This window comes from Lemur catta, chromosome 11, assembly GCF_020740605.2.
Source record: "Lemur catta isolate mLemCat1 chromosome 11, mLemCat1.pri, whole genome shotgun sequence".
Lineage (NCBI taxonomy): Eukaryota > Metazoa > Chordata > Mammalia > Primates > Lemuridae > Lemur > Lemur catta.
Genome location: NC_059138.1, coordinates 81,791,264 through 81,811,854, shown reverse-complemented (window position 1 = coordinate 81,811,854; position 20,591 = coordinate 81,791,264). Strand labels below are relative to the sequence as shown.

Here is a 20,591-nt window from a genome sequence, read left to right as displayed (position 1 = left end):
AGTGTATTCAAAACAGACCTTTTTGCTCCTCCCAGCCCCAAACCTGAGTAGTTTGCTTCTCTTCGTGTTTTCCTTGTCTTGGTTACAGGTGTGAGCACACACCCACTTCTCTCCAGCTGAAACCATGTGTCTTCCTAGGCCCTCCTCTCTCCCTCAGCTTTTCTATCTAGTCAGTTATCACAGAAAACTTGCCCACATCTGCTTTCTGCCACGTCTGCTGCTGCTGTCGCTGGGCCTCAGTGTGGAGGAGTGCAGAGAGCAAGGGGGAACTCAAACATCAGTGTGTGTTGACTGTCCGTAATGGGAGAACTTCAAAAGAGAGAGAAAAATATCCATACAAACAGGAGATTGTGAATTCAGAGTAGGCAGGTATTAATTGAGAACAAGTGGGCATGAGAAAGAACCAATTAGAAATATTAGAAATGAAAAATATAGTATTAATAGTTCCACCCTTATCTGTGGTTTTGCTTTCCCTGGTCAACCAAAGTCTGAAACTGTAAATGGAAAATTCTAGAAATACACAATTCATGAGTTTTAAATTGTGCACTGTTCTGAGTTGTGTGATGAAATCTTACGCTGTCTCACTCCGTCCTGCCGGGACTTGAACCATCCCTTTGTCCACCCTATTCACACCATGGATGCTACCTACTTGTTAGTCTCTTAGTAGGCATCTTGGTTATCAGATCAACTGTGTGGTGTTCAGGTCACCAGAGTGCCTGAAAGTGCAAGAGTAGTGATGCTGATAATTTGGATATGCCAGTGAGAAGCCATATCTTCCTTTAAATGCAAAGGTTAACATTCTTTACTCAATAGGGAAAGGGAAAAAATTATATGCTGAAGTTACTAAGATCTATGATAAGGATGAATCTTCTGTTTGTGAAATTGTGAGGAATGAAAAAGAAATTAGTGCTAGTTTTGTTGTTGAACCTCAATCTGCAAAAGTTTTGGCCACAGTGTAGGGTAAGTGCTTAGTTAAAATGGAAGAGGCATTAAATGTGTGGGTGGAAGATGCAAACAGAAGCATGTTCTGATCGACAGCAGTTGGGTTTGGTACTACCCAAGGTTTCAGGCATCCACTGGGAGTCTTAGAACACATCCCCTTCGGATAAGGGGGGACAACTGTATACATAGAGTAAATAAAATTTAAAAAATTCCCTGGCAACAGAAAAATAAAAACAATAAAACATATAGACAGAGTAACTCTAGAGTGGATTTGGCTAACGAGAGAATCGGTGAATTGGAAAATGAAAATGTGGGATTCATCCAGAACATGGCCTTAAAGCTAAAGGAGTAATAAATACAAATGCCAAGCTTTGTTGAAAAGGATAAATCAAGAAGTTCCAACCTATGCCTAACTGGAAGTTCCATAAACAAAGAAGGGAATAAATGGTGGAGAGGTAATATATAAAGAGATCCTGGCTAATATAGTACCGTTCTGGAATTGAAGAAAAATTCTACAGTGAGAAAGAACAGGGGCTCTGGATTTGGCTGGTTGGGTGGGTAAGGCTCTCCCATGAGAAGCCATGCGGACTTAATACTCTCTCCATGAGACTGGAAAATAGAAGGTATCTAAGTTGGGGGGTGACATGATGAGTTTTACTTTTAGAAGGTCCCAATTTGAGAATTTTTTTGTGAGAAGTAAAATGGAATAGGAGATCTAGCTAGACTGCTCTTGCGGTAGCCCAGTCAAGAGATGACCATGCCATGACCTGGGATAATGACAGGGGAGATAGAAAGAAGTTAGATATATTTCTCATTAAAACATATGGGAAGATCAATTTGACAGGAAATTGATGATTGATTATAGGTGGTGGGTAAGGTAGAGTGAGGTATCAAGGATGATTCCAAGATTTCTTGTATAAACAACTGGACAGATCATTGTGACATCTACCAAGATAAAAAATACCAGTAGAGGAGTATTTAGATGGATACACATTCTTTATGGAAACCTTACAGGAAACCTTACACATTACAGGAAAATAGGTCAGGTGTCAATATCGTTGGACCTCCTTTCATATTTCCTTTGGGTTTTGATACATTGGCTAATTTGTCCACTTAACTGGTCTCTTAGCCTTCAGTGTAGTCCCCTGTCCTATGTCACTTCCCTGTCGAAAAACCTATGATGGGTCCAGATCTTTAAAAGTCATTGTATTTCAAAATAGCAAAAAGAGAGAATTTTAAGTGTTCTAACCCCAAAGAAATGATAAGTATCTGAGTGCTGGATATGATAATTACTCTGATTTGATCATTTCAGAAATATACACATGTATCAAAATAGCACTTTGCACCCCATAAATATATATGATTATTGTTTGTCAATTACAAATAAAAAAAAGACTAAAAAGATCTGTCTATAAGACTCAGGCATTTTTTGCTTCTAGCTTGTTTTTTTAGCCTCTCATTTTTCATTCATGTGAAGTTGTCAACTTCTCCATATGCAATGTAAACAACGGTTGGTTCAGCTCTTCCTTTGTATTTTTGCTGTGCCTTCAACTGAAAATGCCTTAGGCAATCCAAATTGCATCGACTTTGAATTGCTTCTCTGTACCCGCAGGCAGGATAAAGAGGACAGTTTTGAAAGTCACCCCAGATTGAACTGGCTGGACTGGGAACAGATGACAACACGAAAGAGAGGGAAGATGTACTGTTGGTTGCACGTTTACATTCTGGCAACTAGAGGAAGATCAATTAAAGTTGAAAATTAGGAAAGAGAGAGTTTGGGAGAAGATTGAGTCTGAGGTTATGGAAAGACATACACTCGTGTTGAAATGGTCTGAAACAGAAGTTTCTACAGAGGAACTGGCATTGGAGGTGCTGATTTGGGCATGAAAAGTGAGCTGGAACAGTGAGGGTTATTCCATTGGAAGAGTAGTTAGTATCAGTAGTTTCAGTGTTAACTTAGGACTTTATAATTAATGTGGATAATGCATGAGGAAGGATCATCTACTATTCTTATGGTAGTGCTAAAACATTGTGCTTTAAATACTAATAACATATATCATGACTTTACCGTGTGCCAGGGACAAAAACCCCCAGAGTTCCAGCACCCCTCCCTTCAGGTCTTAGCTCCGGGCACTTGGGCTTGTTGTTCATGTTGTGAGGACTCTAAGTTTGGGATGGAGTTAAAGAGCAAGGGTTCTGGAATTAAACAAGTCTGGGTTCAAATTCCGACTCTTGTCACATAGGCTGTGAGGCTTTGAGCTGGTTACTTAACATCTCAAGATCTTCATATATTATAGTTTTCTAGTAAAACAGACTTAGTAATGTCATCTTATAGGGAGTATATGGTGCTCATTCAATAAATAGTAGCTGTTACTACACTGTTTTATCATTATCAGAAGGGCTGGCCAAGTAATGATTGATAATACAAGTCTGTGTTGATAATTTGTTGAAGGTAGGGGAGTTTGGAGAAAGAATGTGAGGTTTGGCCATTGTTTGCCTATTTCAGACCCTGCTTGAAAAACCTGTTTTATTATTCTTCATGGCTGAGGTTCTGCCTCACTGTTGTCAGTGATCTAGAGTCATCTGGAAGTATTAATACTTCTTGGAAAATACTGATATTAAGGGAGGTTGAGAGATACAGAAGAATTAGGAAGGAAATTGGTTGTTGCTGTCTGATATAATGAAATTTTGAGAAAAAGTTTTTCATATCTATAGCAACCTTGAGATTAAACAATATACAGTAAGATAATCAGGAACCAGGAAGGAGAATCACAAAAGATAATAATTGATACAAGCAGTGCTTTATTTTTGTGTTGTTCATCTCTATATTTCTGTCATTTTCTAAAATTGCAGTTTTCCTTCCAATTGAAGGGAAATACAATTTCTCCTGAGCAGAAGCATGTTAGAATATCTAAAAGAGAAGGTATGTCTGCTCGTCTTTGACCCACTAATCCATTCGACATACTTATTTATGTCTGCTTACCTTTGTAGTTCAGTAATTTCTATGACACAAAGATTGTACTTTATCTTGTAAAATCTCATATCTAATTAGTTTCACGAAGCTCGAAACAAGTCATTTTTAGTAAACCATTTTCAAAACAAATCATCATTTGTCAGGAAAAAGGTAGCAGAACCTGTCATCTTTCAATTTTTAAAATTAATGTGATACATGTTTCTAATACTTTGGAGAGGTTGTTGTGAGCCCCCTGTGTCAATTTTGGTAATTACTGGAATCATGTGTCAGTGATTTGTATTGCAACTGTTCTCAAAATCTTTGCTTTCCAAAAACCAGCTGAATTTGCCTCAAGAAAGTGTGGTTTTGTCATTATCTTTCATATTCCTCAGGCTGCTATTAGGAAAACAGAGTATGCACACACGCCTCTGGGAACACATCAGATTCCTCCACGCTAAAAGGGTATAGCTCAGAAGTATGGAGAGTAGTCACTAGGACCACGGGAGGAAGAATAAAACTGTTAGAAAGTGATGGGTGTCACTGACACAATGTCATGAGGCACCTCTGCGGACTAGGTGGGTTACTGTACATTAAAGTTTCTCCAAGTCATACTGTACCAGTGGCAGTCAACACACGTATCCTTTCTCAGTGGTGTCCTGACATTTGGAAGCTGCGCTTCTTTTCTTCCTGGGCCAACATTACTCATAACTGCTGAGCAGAATATGTTCAATGAATTTCCATCTATAAAAGCAAAGTAAAATCCCAAGTGCTGTGTTGTTCCACCTCAAAGTGTCAGAATAAAGCATCTGGCAGATTTTTTAAAGCACTGGAGAAAGACTTTTTCATAGTATAGGACAGAAAACTTTAATAAGTCTTTGTAGAAAAGTGTTTTGCAATTGGAGGACAGTAAGATGGTGGCCAAAGGGGAGGGCGGATGAGCCATGGGGCTTGGGGCTGTCCTCTCGCTGTTCCATCTTTAGCTGCTCCCCTGAGCCTCAGTAGCAGTCAGAAAGAGACCAGAACAAAGCAAAAGAAGCTAGAAGTCTGAAAAAAGAAGATGTGTTCTTCATCACGCTCATTAATAGCACGCCTTATGAGGTCCCGGCAGCCACGCCCCTGGGAGGTGACAGAGTCTCACAGGCAGTCCATGCCTCCAGAGCCAGAGCAATCTAGTTGGCAAAATACACAAAAACGAGTTTAAGAATAAAGAACAGGATGAGGAAGTGCCAAAGGCAGCACCGAGGGCTTGAGTCACTTTAAGGAGGAAGGAAGAATTGGATATTCATTCATTTGTTTATGTAATTTCTTTAACCAGCAGTTTTTTTTTTTTAAGTACCTGTGAAGTATTTAAACAGAGGATATAAGAAATGAAAGAACCTATTTATAGGTAATATTTATATAATGTCTTACTATGTGCCAGGTGCTATTTCAAGGATTTTACATCATTGTCTCAATTAATCTTCACAACACGAAGAGAAAGTGGAAGCATTGAGAGAATAAGCCTAAGGTTCAATGCCAGGAAGTCTTTCTCTAAAGTCGTTTAAGAGCTCCTTGTTGAGGGAACATAGAGAAAAGCAAGAAGTTGATACAATTCATCATTCTAAAAACTTTTCTGGTGTGTGGTCACCTCTTACCATCTCATGAGCATTGTTTCTCCTGTGTCGTGAAAAACATGAAATGAAAAACTCTCAGTGGAGCCAGGCTTTCTTTGCTGGGCGATGCCCATTTGGGGGCAGGCATGGGCCCGAGAAGTGGATGTCAGAGCTGAGAGCTGCCACCCACGGGGCCTAGTTGCTAGCAGGTGTGTGGGCAAAGTGGCTGGAGTTGCTGCCAGCCTCAGCAGGCCAGTGTCGAGGCAGAAATGTGGGCAACAACAGACTTGAGAGCTCCAAGGTGAGCATTTGGGCTGAGTAAAGTCCCTAAGCCAGGTGCTTTGGCCAACAGGCAGGAACAGGTGGCTGAACAGCCAGGGCTGCCAGTGCCCTAATGAGGACTGACAGCTGGGGGTGTCTCCTGGGAAAGAGCCTCCAGGCAGGCTGGGCCGGCCACCTCCTAAATAAACAACCAGGACTCCCTGGGGGAGGCTCTCTGATGGCTTAAGGGAACTTGTACCCTGGGTGGGAGAGTGATCATGTTCTTTAAGAGATAAAATGAAGGCAAAAGGAGAATTGGGTTTAGTAAGAAAGAAGAAGTGTTCCATTTGGAGGGGAGGCAGGACATCCACGTGATCCAGGGATCTGCACAAGGGGTTATGCAGGACCAGACCTAGAGGAAGGCAGAGTAGGAGGGGTAGATTCAGGAATTAGTGATTCCGGCATCTTACTAAAGGCAAGGGAGGAAGAGCAGAGAAAGGGAAGCAAAGTACCAACACTCACTTTAAGGAATAGAGAGAGAAGACAGTATTGCCTTGGAAATTACTGGTCTGGCAATGAGCTCATGCCACACTGAGTGCTTTCTACAGGAAGTAAGAAAAACAGTGATACCAGACTAGTGTTTTCTACCCGGGATATCTGGGTCAGCCTTGTCTGCTTATGAGGGCCTGTCTGATCCTTCTTACTGATGGTGAAACTCATTTGACTGATACCTGTTTTATCATCTGTTGAATTACATTCTTCTTCAGCTTGCTTGCTCAATGCTCTTCCAGCGCATGAACCTCCTAACTCCTACGGGAATGGTTCTGTGCAGGGAGGGAGTAGTGACAGCTTTCGCATGTCTAACAGCGTAGGGCCAGCAGCTGCTCAGAGCCACCCAGCAGTGGTTTACATGGTAGGAAGTGCGAAATGTGCTGTCCTTCAAAATAGTTTGCTTTATTTACATTTATGCCTTTTTGTTGTTTTATAAAGGAAAGTTAGTGAATGTGTAGATTTTACACTTAACAGAAATATATTGAGTCTCCTGTTAGATCCTGTTAACACCTACATATCCTGGTAACTGACACTGAGGGGTGGGGAGGATACAGAGATGAATTAAGACGCCTTGTTCTCAAAGGACAGGAGATAAGATAGATATACAAAGTCCTCAGGAGTGATTCATGTAGTGTGCTAAGTACAGACAGGGAGTAATTACCTCTATTCAGGGAGCTACAGGGGGCATATGCTTAGAGGAGGTGGCTTTGACATGGATATTAAATGATAGGTAAGAGCTCAGTGTAAGAGTAGGAACAGAAAGAAAGAGAGGGACATTTCCGTAGAGCAAATGGCATAAATGAGTGTGGAGATTGGATTTTCTGTGTGTGTGTGTGTGTGTGTGTGCCTGGGGAATATATGTACAGAATAGTGGAATTGCTTGAGACCAGATCGTGGAAGGCCTTAGCCAACAAGTTAAGGGATTTACATTTTAGAGATAATGGCCACTGGGGATCCATGGAGGTTATTGGAGCAAAAGAGTGACGTGAGCCAAACCTATGGGGAAAGTCTGATATTGTCTAGTTCTCCTTGATGTGGGGATTGGAGAGAGAGACTGGACCTGTGGACCTCCTTGCAGGGATCTGGTGAGGGAGCCTGGAAACATGGGGGGAAGGAAGGGCCTGGAGAGGATAAAGGGGAGAGAGGCTGTGGAAGACATCATGATGAGACTTAGTGTCTTGCAAATGTGTATGTCGCAGAACAGGGTAAAGAAGGAAGAGAAGGCCAGGACATGTTCTCCAGAAATGGGCCTGGAAGAACTGCTGAAGGCAGGCAAGTTGAGTACAGGAACTAATAGAAGATGAGTTTGTGTTGATTTGTGGGTGGAACATTTGATTGAACATTCATGGCGAGTAGTTATTAATGATGGGCTGGTGCTCAGGAAAGGTGCTGGGGTGAGGGGAATGAATTAAGGGTGATGAGATTGGGGAGTCTCTTGGGAGACCCATCTGATGGCAGGAGTTGGAATGAGGAGAGTCAGGAGATGAGAAGAGCCAGTAGGAGGTGGGAAGTCGCGGTGTGGATGTCACAGAGGAAAAGCCTGTGTAAGCTGTTAGCACGCTATGTCTGAAGAGTGAAGAAATGTAGACCAACGGCACTCCTGGGCAGTGGTGGTGCCATGAGAGAGCAGAGAAGAGCAGAGAAGTCATGGCGGGGTGGAGTGGGGGGTCCCAGGGGCATATGCTATTGTTGGGTGGATGGAGGGCAGGGAATGTGAGAGTGATGGTTTTTGTTTGCACATGTAATAAATTGTCAGAAGAAGAGTTAAAATGTTCTATCTAACAAACTCAGAGATTTGCAAGACAGTGTTTGGGGCCATGACAGTAGACTTAGGGCAGTTGAAATCAGGGAGATCCATGAGGAACTGGCCGATTAAGTGTTAGAGTGGAGATCTCAGGAGGAGCTCACAGTATGGGTTGGAGTAAGAGCTTTCACACCAGGAGTAGAAATAGTTTTAGGAAAGAAAGTTTATTTTACCTTTATGAGGAAGGAAGGAAGGAGACAGAGGGATAGAGAGAGTGAGAAGGAAGGGAGTGGCCACAGCACACGAATTAGGAGTGAAAGTGCCGGGCGCCTGACAGAAAGTTGCTTGCAGTTTTAAAGGGTAAAAATGGCTTCCCCCCCTCTGCTTTAGCAGGCTGACGGCAGAAGCGGCAGTGGAGCTGTTGCAGGTGTTCTTTATTTTTTTTCTTTTTCTGTGAGGCTGGGTTATCTGAGTCCTTGTGAGTGGTCCTAGCAGGAACTGAGGCAGAGAGCTGGAGAGGAGAACTCACACCCCTATGGTCTGCTCAGGCTCTCTGTAAGGCTGAGAAACAACTTTTAGAAATAACGATTTAGGCCACAGGTGTTTTAATTAAACAAAACAAAGTGGGTTAGTTATGTTGCGAGTTTCTTCTTCAAAGGGACAATTATGTGCTGTGAGTTTATTTATCGTCTGTGAGATAGGCTATTTTCCTCTGTTAGATAAGTTATTATTAATAGCGTGGCCACCTTTCACTAAGTACAAGCAGAGAAGACAGGAGCAGAAATTTGGAGTTAGGAAGCTCGGGGTAAAAGAGGAACTAAGAAGGATTTCCTGGACTTTATTCAAGGATTGGTTACACCTGTAGAAGAATGAAGGAAATGTGAAATATCATAGAAGCTCTGGAAAGGGGGTTTCAAAAAGAAAGGAGTAATAATAGTGTTACATAAGGTGGGGCCAGGCGTGGTGTCTCACGCCTGTAATCCTAACACGCCGGGAGGCTGAGGCGGGCGGATCATTTGAGTTCAGGAGTTTGAGATAAGCCTGAGCAAGAGTGAGACCCCATCTCCTACTTAAAAAAAAAAAAATGTATATATATATATATATATATATATATATATATATACATACACACACACACATATATATATATATATATGTAGAGAGAGAGAGAGAAATTAGCTGGACAACTAAAAATATATAGAAAAAATTAGCCGGGCATGGTGGTGCATGCCTGAAGTCCCAGCTACTAAGGACGCTGAGGCAGGAGGATTGCTTGAGCCCCGAAGTTTGAGGTTGCTGTGAGCTAGGCTGACGCCATGGCACTCTAGCCCAGGCAACAGAAAAAATACAAAGTGGACAGGAAAAGGAAGGTGAGAACAATGGGAAGGTCATTGGAAGTAGGGTTTGGGCAGTGGGGGCTCACATTTGATTGGGGTAGCGGGAAGAGTGGGGAGGCGCACCCCGTCCTTACATGACATCCATTATAATTGGCTAGGCTGCATTATGGGTGTTCAGTTAACCATGATTCCTTTTCCTCTGTGGTTTAGAGCTCTTCTTTCATCTTTCTCTATTAAGTCACTAAGCTTTGTGCTTCTGTGGTCTTTATTCCTTTTATATATCCAACTTCAGAATGTTCTAGATATAATAGTACCCCAGAGACTTCTGTCTTTTTAAACTTGATTCTGAATCTATGAACCAGACTACAATTAAAGTCCAAGTAATTCCTCTAAGAGGCTTCAGCTAAAATGTCAAAATCTGGGAACAATTGTTACAGATGCCTTCTCCTACTTCAACAATACCTTCTGGGCCTTATCTGTTGTTTCAATGTATTTTAAAAGTAAAACTCAGTCCTGTTACTTATATTTCAGTTCTGAGAGTGCAAATAGTAAGATCTGGGGACAGGAGACACTCTGATAGGTCTTCATCACACATCCATAGCCTGGAGGGGTCTCTGGCAGCTGAAGTGCAAAATCCTCCTCTTATGGGAAAAGTTTTGTTCCTGACATTCCTCTGTCATTTACTTGTGAGAACACATTTACCTCTCGGCTCACAGCTAGAGCCGTAAACAGTGGACATATTCTTGCAAAGGCCTAGGACTTGCATAATTTTTAACTGCACTGTAGATCCCAATAGCCGTTTCTAATCTTATTCCAAAGGAGACTGGCTGGGGATGCCAGGGACAAGCCCACCATCTTTCCACTCCTCAGTGATTCTAGGTTCTCCTCTCCCCTCACCTGCATTTATAGCTGTAGGCAGAGGACACATTCTTCTGAACATAAGGTGGCGGACATGGCCACAGGGCCTGGAGCTCTAGTGGGAGGGAGGTCATTGGAGGGACACTGCATGTTGATATGGAGCCTTTAGCAGGGGCTAGAAAGGCCCTTAGAGAGGACCAGGAGTACAGTGATCAGAATTCATCAAGACGGCAGGCATAGCTTCGTGTCCAAGGGCAGGGAGGCCAGGAGGAAATGGAGCTCTTTCCGGAGTCCTAATACTTTTTGCAGTCTTTTGCCCTTTGTATTAATTCTTATTTCATTTAATATGATTTCACTTTCATAACAGCCCTGAAGGATGGGTAGGTCCTGTCCCCATTTTACAGATAAACTAGTTGAGGTTGAGCAAATGAAGGCCGGTGTAGGTCCCACTGCAGAAGAGTTGACAGAGCCAGGATTTGAACCAGGTCTGCCTGATTGAGAATATCTTTCTGGACACCACACTCTGAACGGACAGGCGGAGAACCTGCTTGTATGTAGACAGCTTTGTTTTATGGTGGTATTTGAAAGTCCAGTACCGTGTATTGTACTTCTCTGATTTCGCTTCCTTTCTTCCCCATTCACTTCTTGTCCGTGATGTGTTCTTTTGGTTGACACGCTACTCCCCACCCTAGGAGACAGACAAAGCCTTGTTTGCATCCAAAACAGGAAGAGTTTCGACATCTCTGGGAGAGCTGGTGTGTCTCTCTGCTGCATTCCTTCTATCTGGGGGGCAGGCAGAGCACAACTGTGGCTGTTAGGCAGGAGAGCACAGCTGTAGTCAGCCAGTTGACACCGCGGCACATGGTGCCATGGTCACATTACTTGAGTGTGTCTGGCTCAAGCCGCTGCAATTGGCATTTACTGGGGCCATGGTTGGGGGAAGAATTCTATGCACTTTGTAAGCAACAATTTCGCAACGCCTCATATTCCATTTGCCACACATTGTCACAAAAATATCATGAATCCAAGCCTGTTTGCATAAAACCAAACTGCTGCTTGTCTGTTTCATGTACCACTCCTGAGGAATTCCGCTTTTGACTTGGGCTCACAGGCTTCTGTTGTCTGTGAGATCTTTGAACAAAGCTATATTTTCATTCTGATTTTAATGTGGCTAAATTAAATATGATGCATATTTTGTTCAACCTAATAATGCTAAGTACAGAAAAAAGAACCACAAGGGTAATAAATCATTAATAAATTTGCTGGTGACAGTTGGTAGATTGTTACCTTGAGATAACTCAGAGACTCATTGACAACAACTAAGAATAACAAATGTAAATTCTAAACTCCGCTTTTTATTAGGCTGATGCTTCTTTTTTAATTTAAAATGATGAAATGAAACTAACAGTATTTCCTTTTTTGTTATTTTGCAGAAAAAACCACTGTCTGCAATAATAAAGGAAGTCTGTGATGGGTAAGTGTTACTCAGGAGCTTCCTTAGGCATTCCAGTCTATAAAATTGACAAGCAAATAAAATATTTGAGGTGGAATGATAAAATGTTATTTGTAAGTTTCCTCTTGACCTGTCCAAAGTCACTAAGAATGACTGTGTAAGAGTTGCACGCCCATTTCCACAAAAATTGATCGTTCTTCCTCAAAGAACAGAAAGTGTGAAATGGCCCATATGTGTACAGTGAGGTTGATTTTATTTATTTTAGGAAGTTGTGTCACTTTTTTCCAACCCAGCAGGGAGCAGTCTAAAGCCTCCTAAAGTGAAATATACACTTCATCTGGTATAAACTGAGAGGACCACTTAAGTCCTCATTGAAGATGAAAGATTCAAAAGATAGGTCAGTGGGCACTTGGGCTGTCACATGGAGTTTCACACTGGTGTGGCTTTCCCACTTGCCTTTGGCTGCTTTAAACCATGCAAAGGAAATATTAATACATATATGGTAGTTGCATGAGATTTTTTTAGTTTTAAAGTAGAACTGTGGGTAGAGTATTACCTGGATTTATATAAGGCCTGGAATCCTTCATTGGAATGTTCTGGTCTATGTCAGCTATACTGTTTGGGGATGGTGAAATACAGAGACAACTGAATTGTGCCAATTACCAGAAATGTAAATTGCATACATTTCGTTTGTTTTCCTCTGTCTGCTTCAGTCCTTTAAAATAAGGAGGATTGTAACGATTTATATTTAAATCCTCCACCCCAAACTTTGAAGATGAGATGCTGAGAGGTGAGCGATAGGGGTAGAGTGAGGCCTAGACAGTTCACGGAGGAAATGATTGGTCTCAGGGTAGTGAAAGGTAGGCTGACGTCATTTTGCTTGAGGAACTGCATGGTGGTATATGTTGGGACTGGCCCAAGTGCAATCACGGGGTGCTTAATTCATCCAACCCTATTAAACTATAAAAATGAAAATGATCTCTTTTGTTTTTCTGACCAGCTTATGCTTGTATTTTTAAGGTGGTCTCTTGCCAACCATGAATATTTTGCACTGCAGCATGCTGATAGTTCAAACTTCTATATCACAGAAAAGGTAGGTCAACCACATCATTTAATCTGGGGCACTTACACTGAAGGAAAGTAAAGCATGACTGATGTTTCCTCTGTTCAGGACTAGACGCTCTGGTCTAAATTTTACGTCTCTACTGTCCACGAAAATAGGGCCTGCAAAGCAAATGACTGCCTACTGCTACTTTAGTATCCACAAGACAATATTTAGCCTGTTCAAGAGTGAAGACCAAATACCAGTCCTGTTTAACAACTACATTTGCCTTCTAACAGTGAACATGTTAATTACCTCTCCTTCTTATTGCTTGGTTAAAGAATTTATAGTATTTGACACTTAGTGACTTAGTTGAGCTGGCCTTTCTCAGACTTGTTTCCCCCAAAGGATCCTCTAACCCTTGCTAAAAGTAATTGAAACAATGACAAGAAAGCTTTTCAAATGTGGCATTGTGTAGGCACTAAGAGCGTTCAATGGCTCTGGCAACGCTGCCTTCTTCTTGAGTGATTTTAACTCTTTAGTGAGCTTGGAGGGGAAGAAGGGATTCATGAAGACTACAAAAGCCCTGGGAGCAAGTAAAATTAATATCTAAGAGATCCCTGATAGAGGAAGGGAAAACTATTATAGCATTTATTGAGGACCTACTATGTGCCAGGAACTGAGCCGTGCATATTACATCTGTTTGTTGATTTCTTCCTCAAGACTAACCTGGGCTGTGAAAATATTGGCTTTGGTTAACAGATAAGAAACTGAATCATAGAGGATGTATGGTTAGATTAAAGCCTCATACTTGACTCTACAAATAGAAAATTTAGACCATTGTGCTTCTGTGATTTTGTCTTTTGCAAATTTCTAGAATAGTTTAGCAACAGCTTTAGGGAGAGCTCACCAAAATGCATATGGGCCAGTGTTGTCTTCATGAAACTGATAATCTTGCAGGGCTGGTGGGAGGGAAGGAACAGTGCGGTGAACAGCTGTCATTAGAGCAAGGTGACCAGTGCTGGAACAGAAGTGAGTACAAAGTACTCTTGAAGGAGGGAGAATCCAGTGACCTCAGGCTCCAGCGTTCTGTAGGCTTTGTTTGTCCCGGTGGGTAGTTGCTAGAGTGACTGTAATTTTATCCATGAAGCAAGTAGAAGGTGGAGACAGTAACAAGGATCCTGCTGCCATTCACGACTTACTCACTTGCTGTATCCTGAAGGGTGTAGAACGAGGGAGGCAGGCCACAGGCCTGGAAATGCTTCTCAGAAATTGCTTTGTTCTTCCCAGATGAACACTGGGAATTTTATAACTGATCATGTGTTGCTCTTCATGCCGATTTCTAGAGAGCTGAGAGTTAATAAGTGGACTAGATTTCCTGGCATGTGTTGTATTTATTAAGTTTACCTTTGATTCCTTTGACTCATTCCATAAACATTTAGTTTCCTATGTTTATTTTCCCTTTGCATCATTTTCTTAGTATTTTTCGTTTATTTTATACTACATCTATGTAATTTACATTCTATTCTTTGTGAGATAAAGAGGATATAAATAAATAAAAGTTAAATGTTAGCAGTTAAATGTATCACCATGGTTTCATCCATCACCAGTTAGTGGGTAGTGAAATCAATTCAGTTAGTTGCAAGAGCAGTAAAAATTGGAATAGAATAGGTTGGAGTATATCACTTGTGTTGTTTGTGAAATGTTTGTTTCACATACCCATGCATATAATAAATGTGGATTGTACTTTTTTTTTTTTTTTTTTTTTTACCCTGGGTTGTGGTCAAAAAGGCACTGAGTCATGAATAGTCCTGGCTGTGATTAATCTGCACTGGCATGTGTCCCCTAGTGGCTGTCTTCTGTCACCATTGTCTGGAGACCTCAGTTTATTGGAGATCACTAAGATGGGGTTCTCAGACTCCAGAGACCATAAGCATTGCATAGAGAACCTTTTAAAAACACAGATTTTTAGATTGAGTGAGCCTTGGATATAGCCTAGAAGTTTTTGTTTTTAAGGAACCTTCTGGGGAGTTCTGATGGTGGATGCCCAGGGACCACTTGAGAAAACACTGATCTAGGGCCTCTTTTCTACAGAGTGGGGACCCATGTGTGCAGGACATTGTGCCCTCTGACCTGAAGTTGTGCACAAAATTCAACTTAGGAGTGTTTGCGCACTGCTGTTTCTTGGGATAACTTAAAAATTACTGAAATCATAGAATGTTTATGACTTTTTTTCTAATTTAAGAAAATTCAAACTACTGAGAACAGGGGAACATTATTATTTTATGGGGCATCGTAATAGTCATTTTCTTGGAAATCTTGTTTTGCCGGAGGAAAGTCTTAATGTTGAGTTTAAAAGTGGCCACTAGAGTCCGTCACTGGGTCTCCTGTCTTCAACGGGCAGTAGCAGAGATTATTCTTTTATTAAGAGTTTAGGGAGTGAGAAGACCCAGTTTCCCAAGCATAGCCCTTAGTTTATAAATGAAATGTCATCGCTCTTCCTCTGGCAGCTGCCACTGGGCGCAGCTGTGTGTGTGTGTGTCTGTGTGTGTGTGTATGTGTGTGTGACACGGAACTCAGCATGCACGGGACCGGAGACAACGGTAAATCCTGACTCCGCAGAGTCAGACTGGGCTGCTTTCCATCTGCCGCTTAGGTCCATCTAGTTCCTTGCAAGTATTCCTAAAAATAGAGACTTTTCTTCTCCATTTTTTAAAATAACACTTAGCATCATCTTGGTTACCTACAGCCCAGTGAATTGTTAGGTAATATTTGCATCACCATGGTAACCAGTGACTAATTTTCGAAACTTATGCATGCTGTTAGTTACTGATTTTCACTTGTATATGAGATGGTCTCCCTCTTTCTGCTAAAGACAAAAAATCACCCATAATTTCAAAGAGAAAACATTCTCTAGTCCTGGCCTACCAAATTAACAGAATTAGTGGCTGATGGATGCTTTTGCTGCTCTTCTAAAATCCTCAGGAAGGCATCTCTTCTATTTTTCTCATGTTACCGGAACGCATTTTCTAAAAGAGTCTTCATTTGCTTATTGGACCATTAACTGAGGCTTTTCACTGCAGTGGGGGGAAATGTCATGTTAAGTAGCATTCAGCAGCAGCATGCAAATGCCTTAGAGAAAGTTAAGATTCATTTATTTGCAAGTTCAAATTCTGCCCCAGGAACTTACATATTTTAGGGTGATATCTGGGAAAGAGCGAGAGAGAGAAAAACTGAAAAGTAAATTGTGTTTAAGTAGAATTTGTCTTTTAAGTAAGAAGTCTAGTGAGAGAGTGCTAAGTATTTTAGTTTACTACCGTCATCACAGTCTATGATGCAGGCCTTGTTATCTTCATTTTACAATGAGGAAAGTGAGCCTGAAGGAGGTTACCCAACAACTTGTGTAGGTCTTACAGACCAGGCGTGGAGCCAGGTGGGCCTGACTCCAAAGCTCTCTATGCTATTTTCGAGGAACTCTCTGTACCCGCTGCCTCGGTCCTGATTTGTTTATGATGCCCTTTCTCTGCTGACGTCAGGCCAGTGATCCTGATTCTAATTGCCTCAAGTAAATAAAAACAGGAAGTTACAGGCTGTGAGCATTGGTTCTCAGCTTCAGCCTGTGTCTTCCTTATTCCTAACAAGGATAACTTGGAGGAAGCTGTGACAGGTAATCTACGCACTAGGGATCCACAAAGTGCATTTTTACTTGTTTGGCTTTGGTATGGATTGTATGACTATCTAAGGTAGCGTGATTGCACTAATACCTTCCTTTTTAGGCAAACAGGAAAATTGCCTTGTCATCCTTAACCTAAGTGTACAGAGAGGTGGGTCCCCAGAAAACGTGGGGCATGGTGGAAGAAGCCATTATGAGCTGTACACTTGTGGATAATGGAAGCTGTGTTATGATTGCAGAATGGCACTCGGTTCCTTCCTGCTAAGACCTACTCCAGAATGTATGAAGTATGGTGAAATATCAGTGGTATCTTCTTTCAATAAATTTCTTATCTTCTAATCACAGAGATAAGCTAAGCCTCATCCAAGCCCTCTCCACAAAGCTGGCCCCAGAACCTTTGGGAAGGAAGTGGGGTTGTTTGAGGGGCAGCCGGTTTTGTCATTTCCACTACCTAAGTACTCTGGGTTCCCAGACAGCCCCTGAGCTCCCAGAGTCCTTGGGCAGACAAGACCATGTGCACCCTGGGCCTTGGTCAGGAGACTTCTTGATTATTGTACGGAGTTCAGTTCAACCAGCACACTTTGGTAGACCCAGCCTAAGCAAGCAGAATAAAACCAGTCTCCAGAAAGGACTGAGACTCCGAGCTAAGTAGTGATGAAGGCCTGTGAGGGGCTCAGAGGAATTGGGGAGGGAGAAGCCCTGGTCCTGATCCCCAGCTCTGGTTCCTGTTTCCTGTCTTTGCCTCCTTGTGAGAGGACCCTGCCCCCTTCCTTAAACCACTTCATGCTGGCCTTTATTACTTTCAATCACAGAGCTTTCTCTGGGGCGGGCGTTTGAATTTGAGCAAATTCAAGCCCAGGAAAGTTGCAAATTTCCTAACTCAGCCAAAAATACCCCATGCGACATTCTCTCTTCTGCTGCCTATGGTAAAAGAGTCTGGATTTGTTCAATAGAGGTCACTGTGGCTGCCTCAGCAAGTGACAACCCAGCCTGGTGGACCAGCTCATGCTCCCACCTGCAGCCCCAGCGGCTCCTCCTGGACCAGCTGTCAGCAGGCGGGAGTGCCAGGGAAGAATGCCCTTTGCCCTTTGCCCTGTCCCTTCATCTCTTCTGGGTTCCTAACTCCAAGCATTTCTCTTGTGCTGCCCCTTGGTCCTCTCCTTCCCTTCCTGAGATGCTACTGCCTGCTGTCTCCTCTGTTAAACGTGTGCCTTGCTGCTGAATTCTTTTTTGTCGAATTTCTTTCTTGCCTGGTGACCAAACCTGACTTCTGTTATTGATGCTCCATGGATGCCCTGTTGGCTGCTTGTATGCCTGTCCCCAGCCCTTGGCAAGCACTGGACTCTCCTAGAAAGGCTGCTTGTCTGGGACTCTGCCAGCTTCTAATCCAGGGTGGCCAGAAAGCAATGTTCCTGCTGGGAGGAAGAAAGCCATGCAAGAATGCGGTTGGGAGAATAAACTTGAACTGATTCCCCAGTGTGTGCCAGGTGCTGTGCTAAGCCCTGGGGATATCACTAACCCTTGTGATTCTCACAGATAAAATAAATTTTTACCCTAAATTAATTGGTTACAATTACTGTTAAGTACCCTAAAGGAAAAATGTGAATGTCTGGACCTAATTAAGCCTGGAGGAAGTAACATTTAGGCAGAGATCTAAGGGAAAAGGAGGGAGAATAGATGGGAAGCCCTTTAAATGGGCCAGATCAGCTGCTTGCAGAGAGCTGGAGATAAGAGCCAGGGGTGAGAGTTTGCGGCTGCAGAGTTTTGCATAAACCTTGAATCTCAAGGCTTTTTAAGGCCATTCTAAAGATTCTGAACTTTATCCCAAGAGCACTGGGAAACCTTGAGACATTTTTAAGTTGGATCCGACCACAAATGATCGGACTGCAAACTCCCCTCTGATTACTCTTAATGCACTCACTATGTTGGAAGAATAGTCAAATGTATGGTAGAAACTATGAGAAAACCAGTTCACAGAGGAGAGGAAAAAAATGCAGGGGTGTTTTGAAATATGCATAGAGATTGACAACAAATGCTGGCTAGCACTTTGATTCCAAGAACATGGGATAAGATAATGGTCTTGAAGTGTCTGCCTACACAAAGCTTGTGTCGGCAGCTCCTGTCGGTTACCTCCTTGAAAGCTTGGCTAACGGCAATGATGATACATTGCAGCTGAATAAAACTGCTCATTTTATTTATTTCCAAAGCGATGCCTTCTTGATAAATTTGTGGACTTACACAAATTGATAAAATGTTAATATTTAGTTACCACACTAACTTATATCCAATTTTGACTTCCTCTTTGGATACACCTAATGTAGGATTCAGACACTCCTAATTTAGAATATAATTTTTTTCTAATTTATAATCTCAGGAATAGAGGTAGAAAAATATCTGTAATATTTTCCTATAAATTGGAGTATAAGGGCATTGGGCTGTAAGGGGAAGAAATTAATTTGCCCAGATTTGACAGTTAAATATGTACTAGGTAAGAAAGATAGTTGAGACACAGCCCTTGTCCCCTTTGGTTTTCAGTCTAGAGGTAGATTAGGTTGATATGCCTGATGATTAAAAGGGGTCATATTTGAAAAGATTAATGGGAATATAATATTCCAGCCACTTAGGTTTACAGTTTGACACATATAATTCTTTGTACATTAAAAAATCTTTTGAGTGAGATATGAACTCTTCTACTCTGTTTTGTTATCATCATTACTGAGGTATAACTTACTCTTCTACCAGTGTAGAGTGTACGATGCAATGGTTTTTAGTATTCACAGAGTTCTGCAGAGCTTTATTTTTTAGACAGCAAAGCTGTGACATTTCCACGTACGGTATTTTCATCTTCCAAAGCAGTAGGTCTGAGACTTAAATCTACATCTTGGCTTCAAATCTAAAGATTTGGATTCAGTCGCTCCAGGCTGGGGTGCGGGCATTTTTAACAAGCGCAGGTGGTCCTAGTACCACGCTTGCGCTCTTCCCACTGGAAGTGTGAGCAGACTCTGCATCTTCCCCCCTATTTCTGCGTAAGATGGAAAACCACGTTGTGGGTTCTCCTTGGAGTGTAGGCACAGACTCCCGTGTGCTCCCTGAGCTGGGGATGTCATTCGGATTGGTTTCTACAGATGCAGAGTGGAGTCCAACCTCCTCACTTAACCTGGAGGTTAACGTGTGTTGCAGTTTAGCCTCCGTGAATGTTTTCAATATTATTCTTTCTCTCATTCCCTCAATTTTAGCCCAGTTGCCTTAGTGTTCTCCAAATATACCTTGCTTTGTCTCCTTTCTGTAGCTTTACTAGCCTGGAATTCAGTTCTGCCTACCTTCTTCTTCTCCCTCCTATTATGTTCCATGCACTAGATTAGGTGCTGAGGATAAGGAAATGAAATGACAGACTTTTTGCTCCAGGGAGCTGTGTTTTGGAGACAAACACACACCTAGAAGCAATGTCAATCATTAAAATAACTGCCATTTCAGAACAGCCATCCCCCCTCTCCCTACCAATCCTAAATTGTTTGAGCTGGAAGAAACCTTGGCTTCTTGCCTAAAATAATCTTAGCCCCAGTTTTGGAGATTCGTTTCTTAATTCAGCCCTCTTCTGAATCGCCATCCGTCTGCTCTGCTGCTATAGGAATGACTGTCTTCTGAGGTTTTTTTTTTCTGTTAGGTTTCTATATTAGCTAATCAGGATCTACACCTCTTTATGTTTACCTTGTACCAGTGTTGAACTGTTTGTGTGCTGATTTGTGTTTTCGCCTCAGCAGGGTTCCAAGTGCCTTATAATCAAAACCTATGTACTTCACCTATGTGTCTCACATGGTTCTGCGAGTATAATATGTAGCAGGTGTTTGAAGATTATTTGTCGATTTTATGTGATGTTGTTTTCTTTGTAAGATAAAAAGTACAATTTGTTGCTTAATACAGTGTGCATGATGTTGGTTAATTTAATCACTGGAAGATGGACAGACCGTTTCAGATTACAGTGGAGGGATCGTAGAATGAATGAATGAATCTCAGGGCTCCTCTTAGAGTCTTAAAACAGTGTTAAAAAGTGTATTTCGGCTTTCAGTCCCCTGTAATTGATTAAGTATCTTTTTCAAAATAAATACATACATTGAGACATACACATCTACATATAATATCTGTACTGTGCTTGATATTGGCCAAATTTTTTAAAAAGATTTATG

The 20,591-nt window shown here is 41.9% G+C and overlaps 1 protein-coding gene across 5 annotated transcripts in view; it reads left to right on the top strand.

Moving 5' to 3' along the window:
* Positions 1 to 20,591, top strand: part of ELMO1 (engulfment and cell motility 1) — a 503,740-nt gene that overhangs the window by 111,943 nt on the left and 371,206 nt on the right. For all 5 annotated transcript variants that reach the window (XM_045564710.1, XM_045564711.1, XM_045564715.1 and 2 more), the window contains exons 3-4: positions 11,673 to 11,713; positions 12,713 to 12,785. In XM_045564710.1, the coding sequence (XP_045420666.1) occupies positions 11,673 to 11,713; positions 12,713 to 12,785 (114 nt within the window). The remainder of the gene's footprint in view (positions 1 to 11,672; positions 11,714 to 12,712; positions 12,786 to 20,591) is intronic.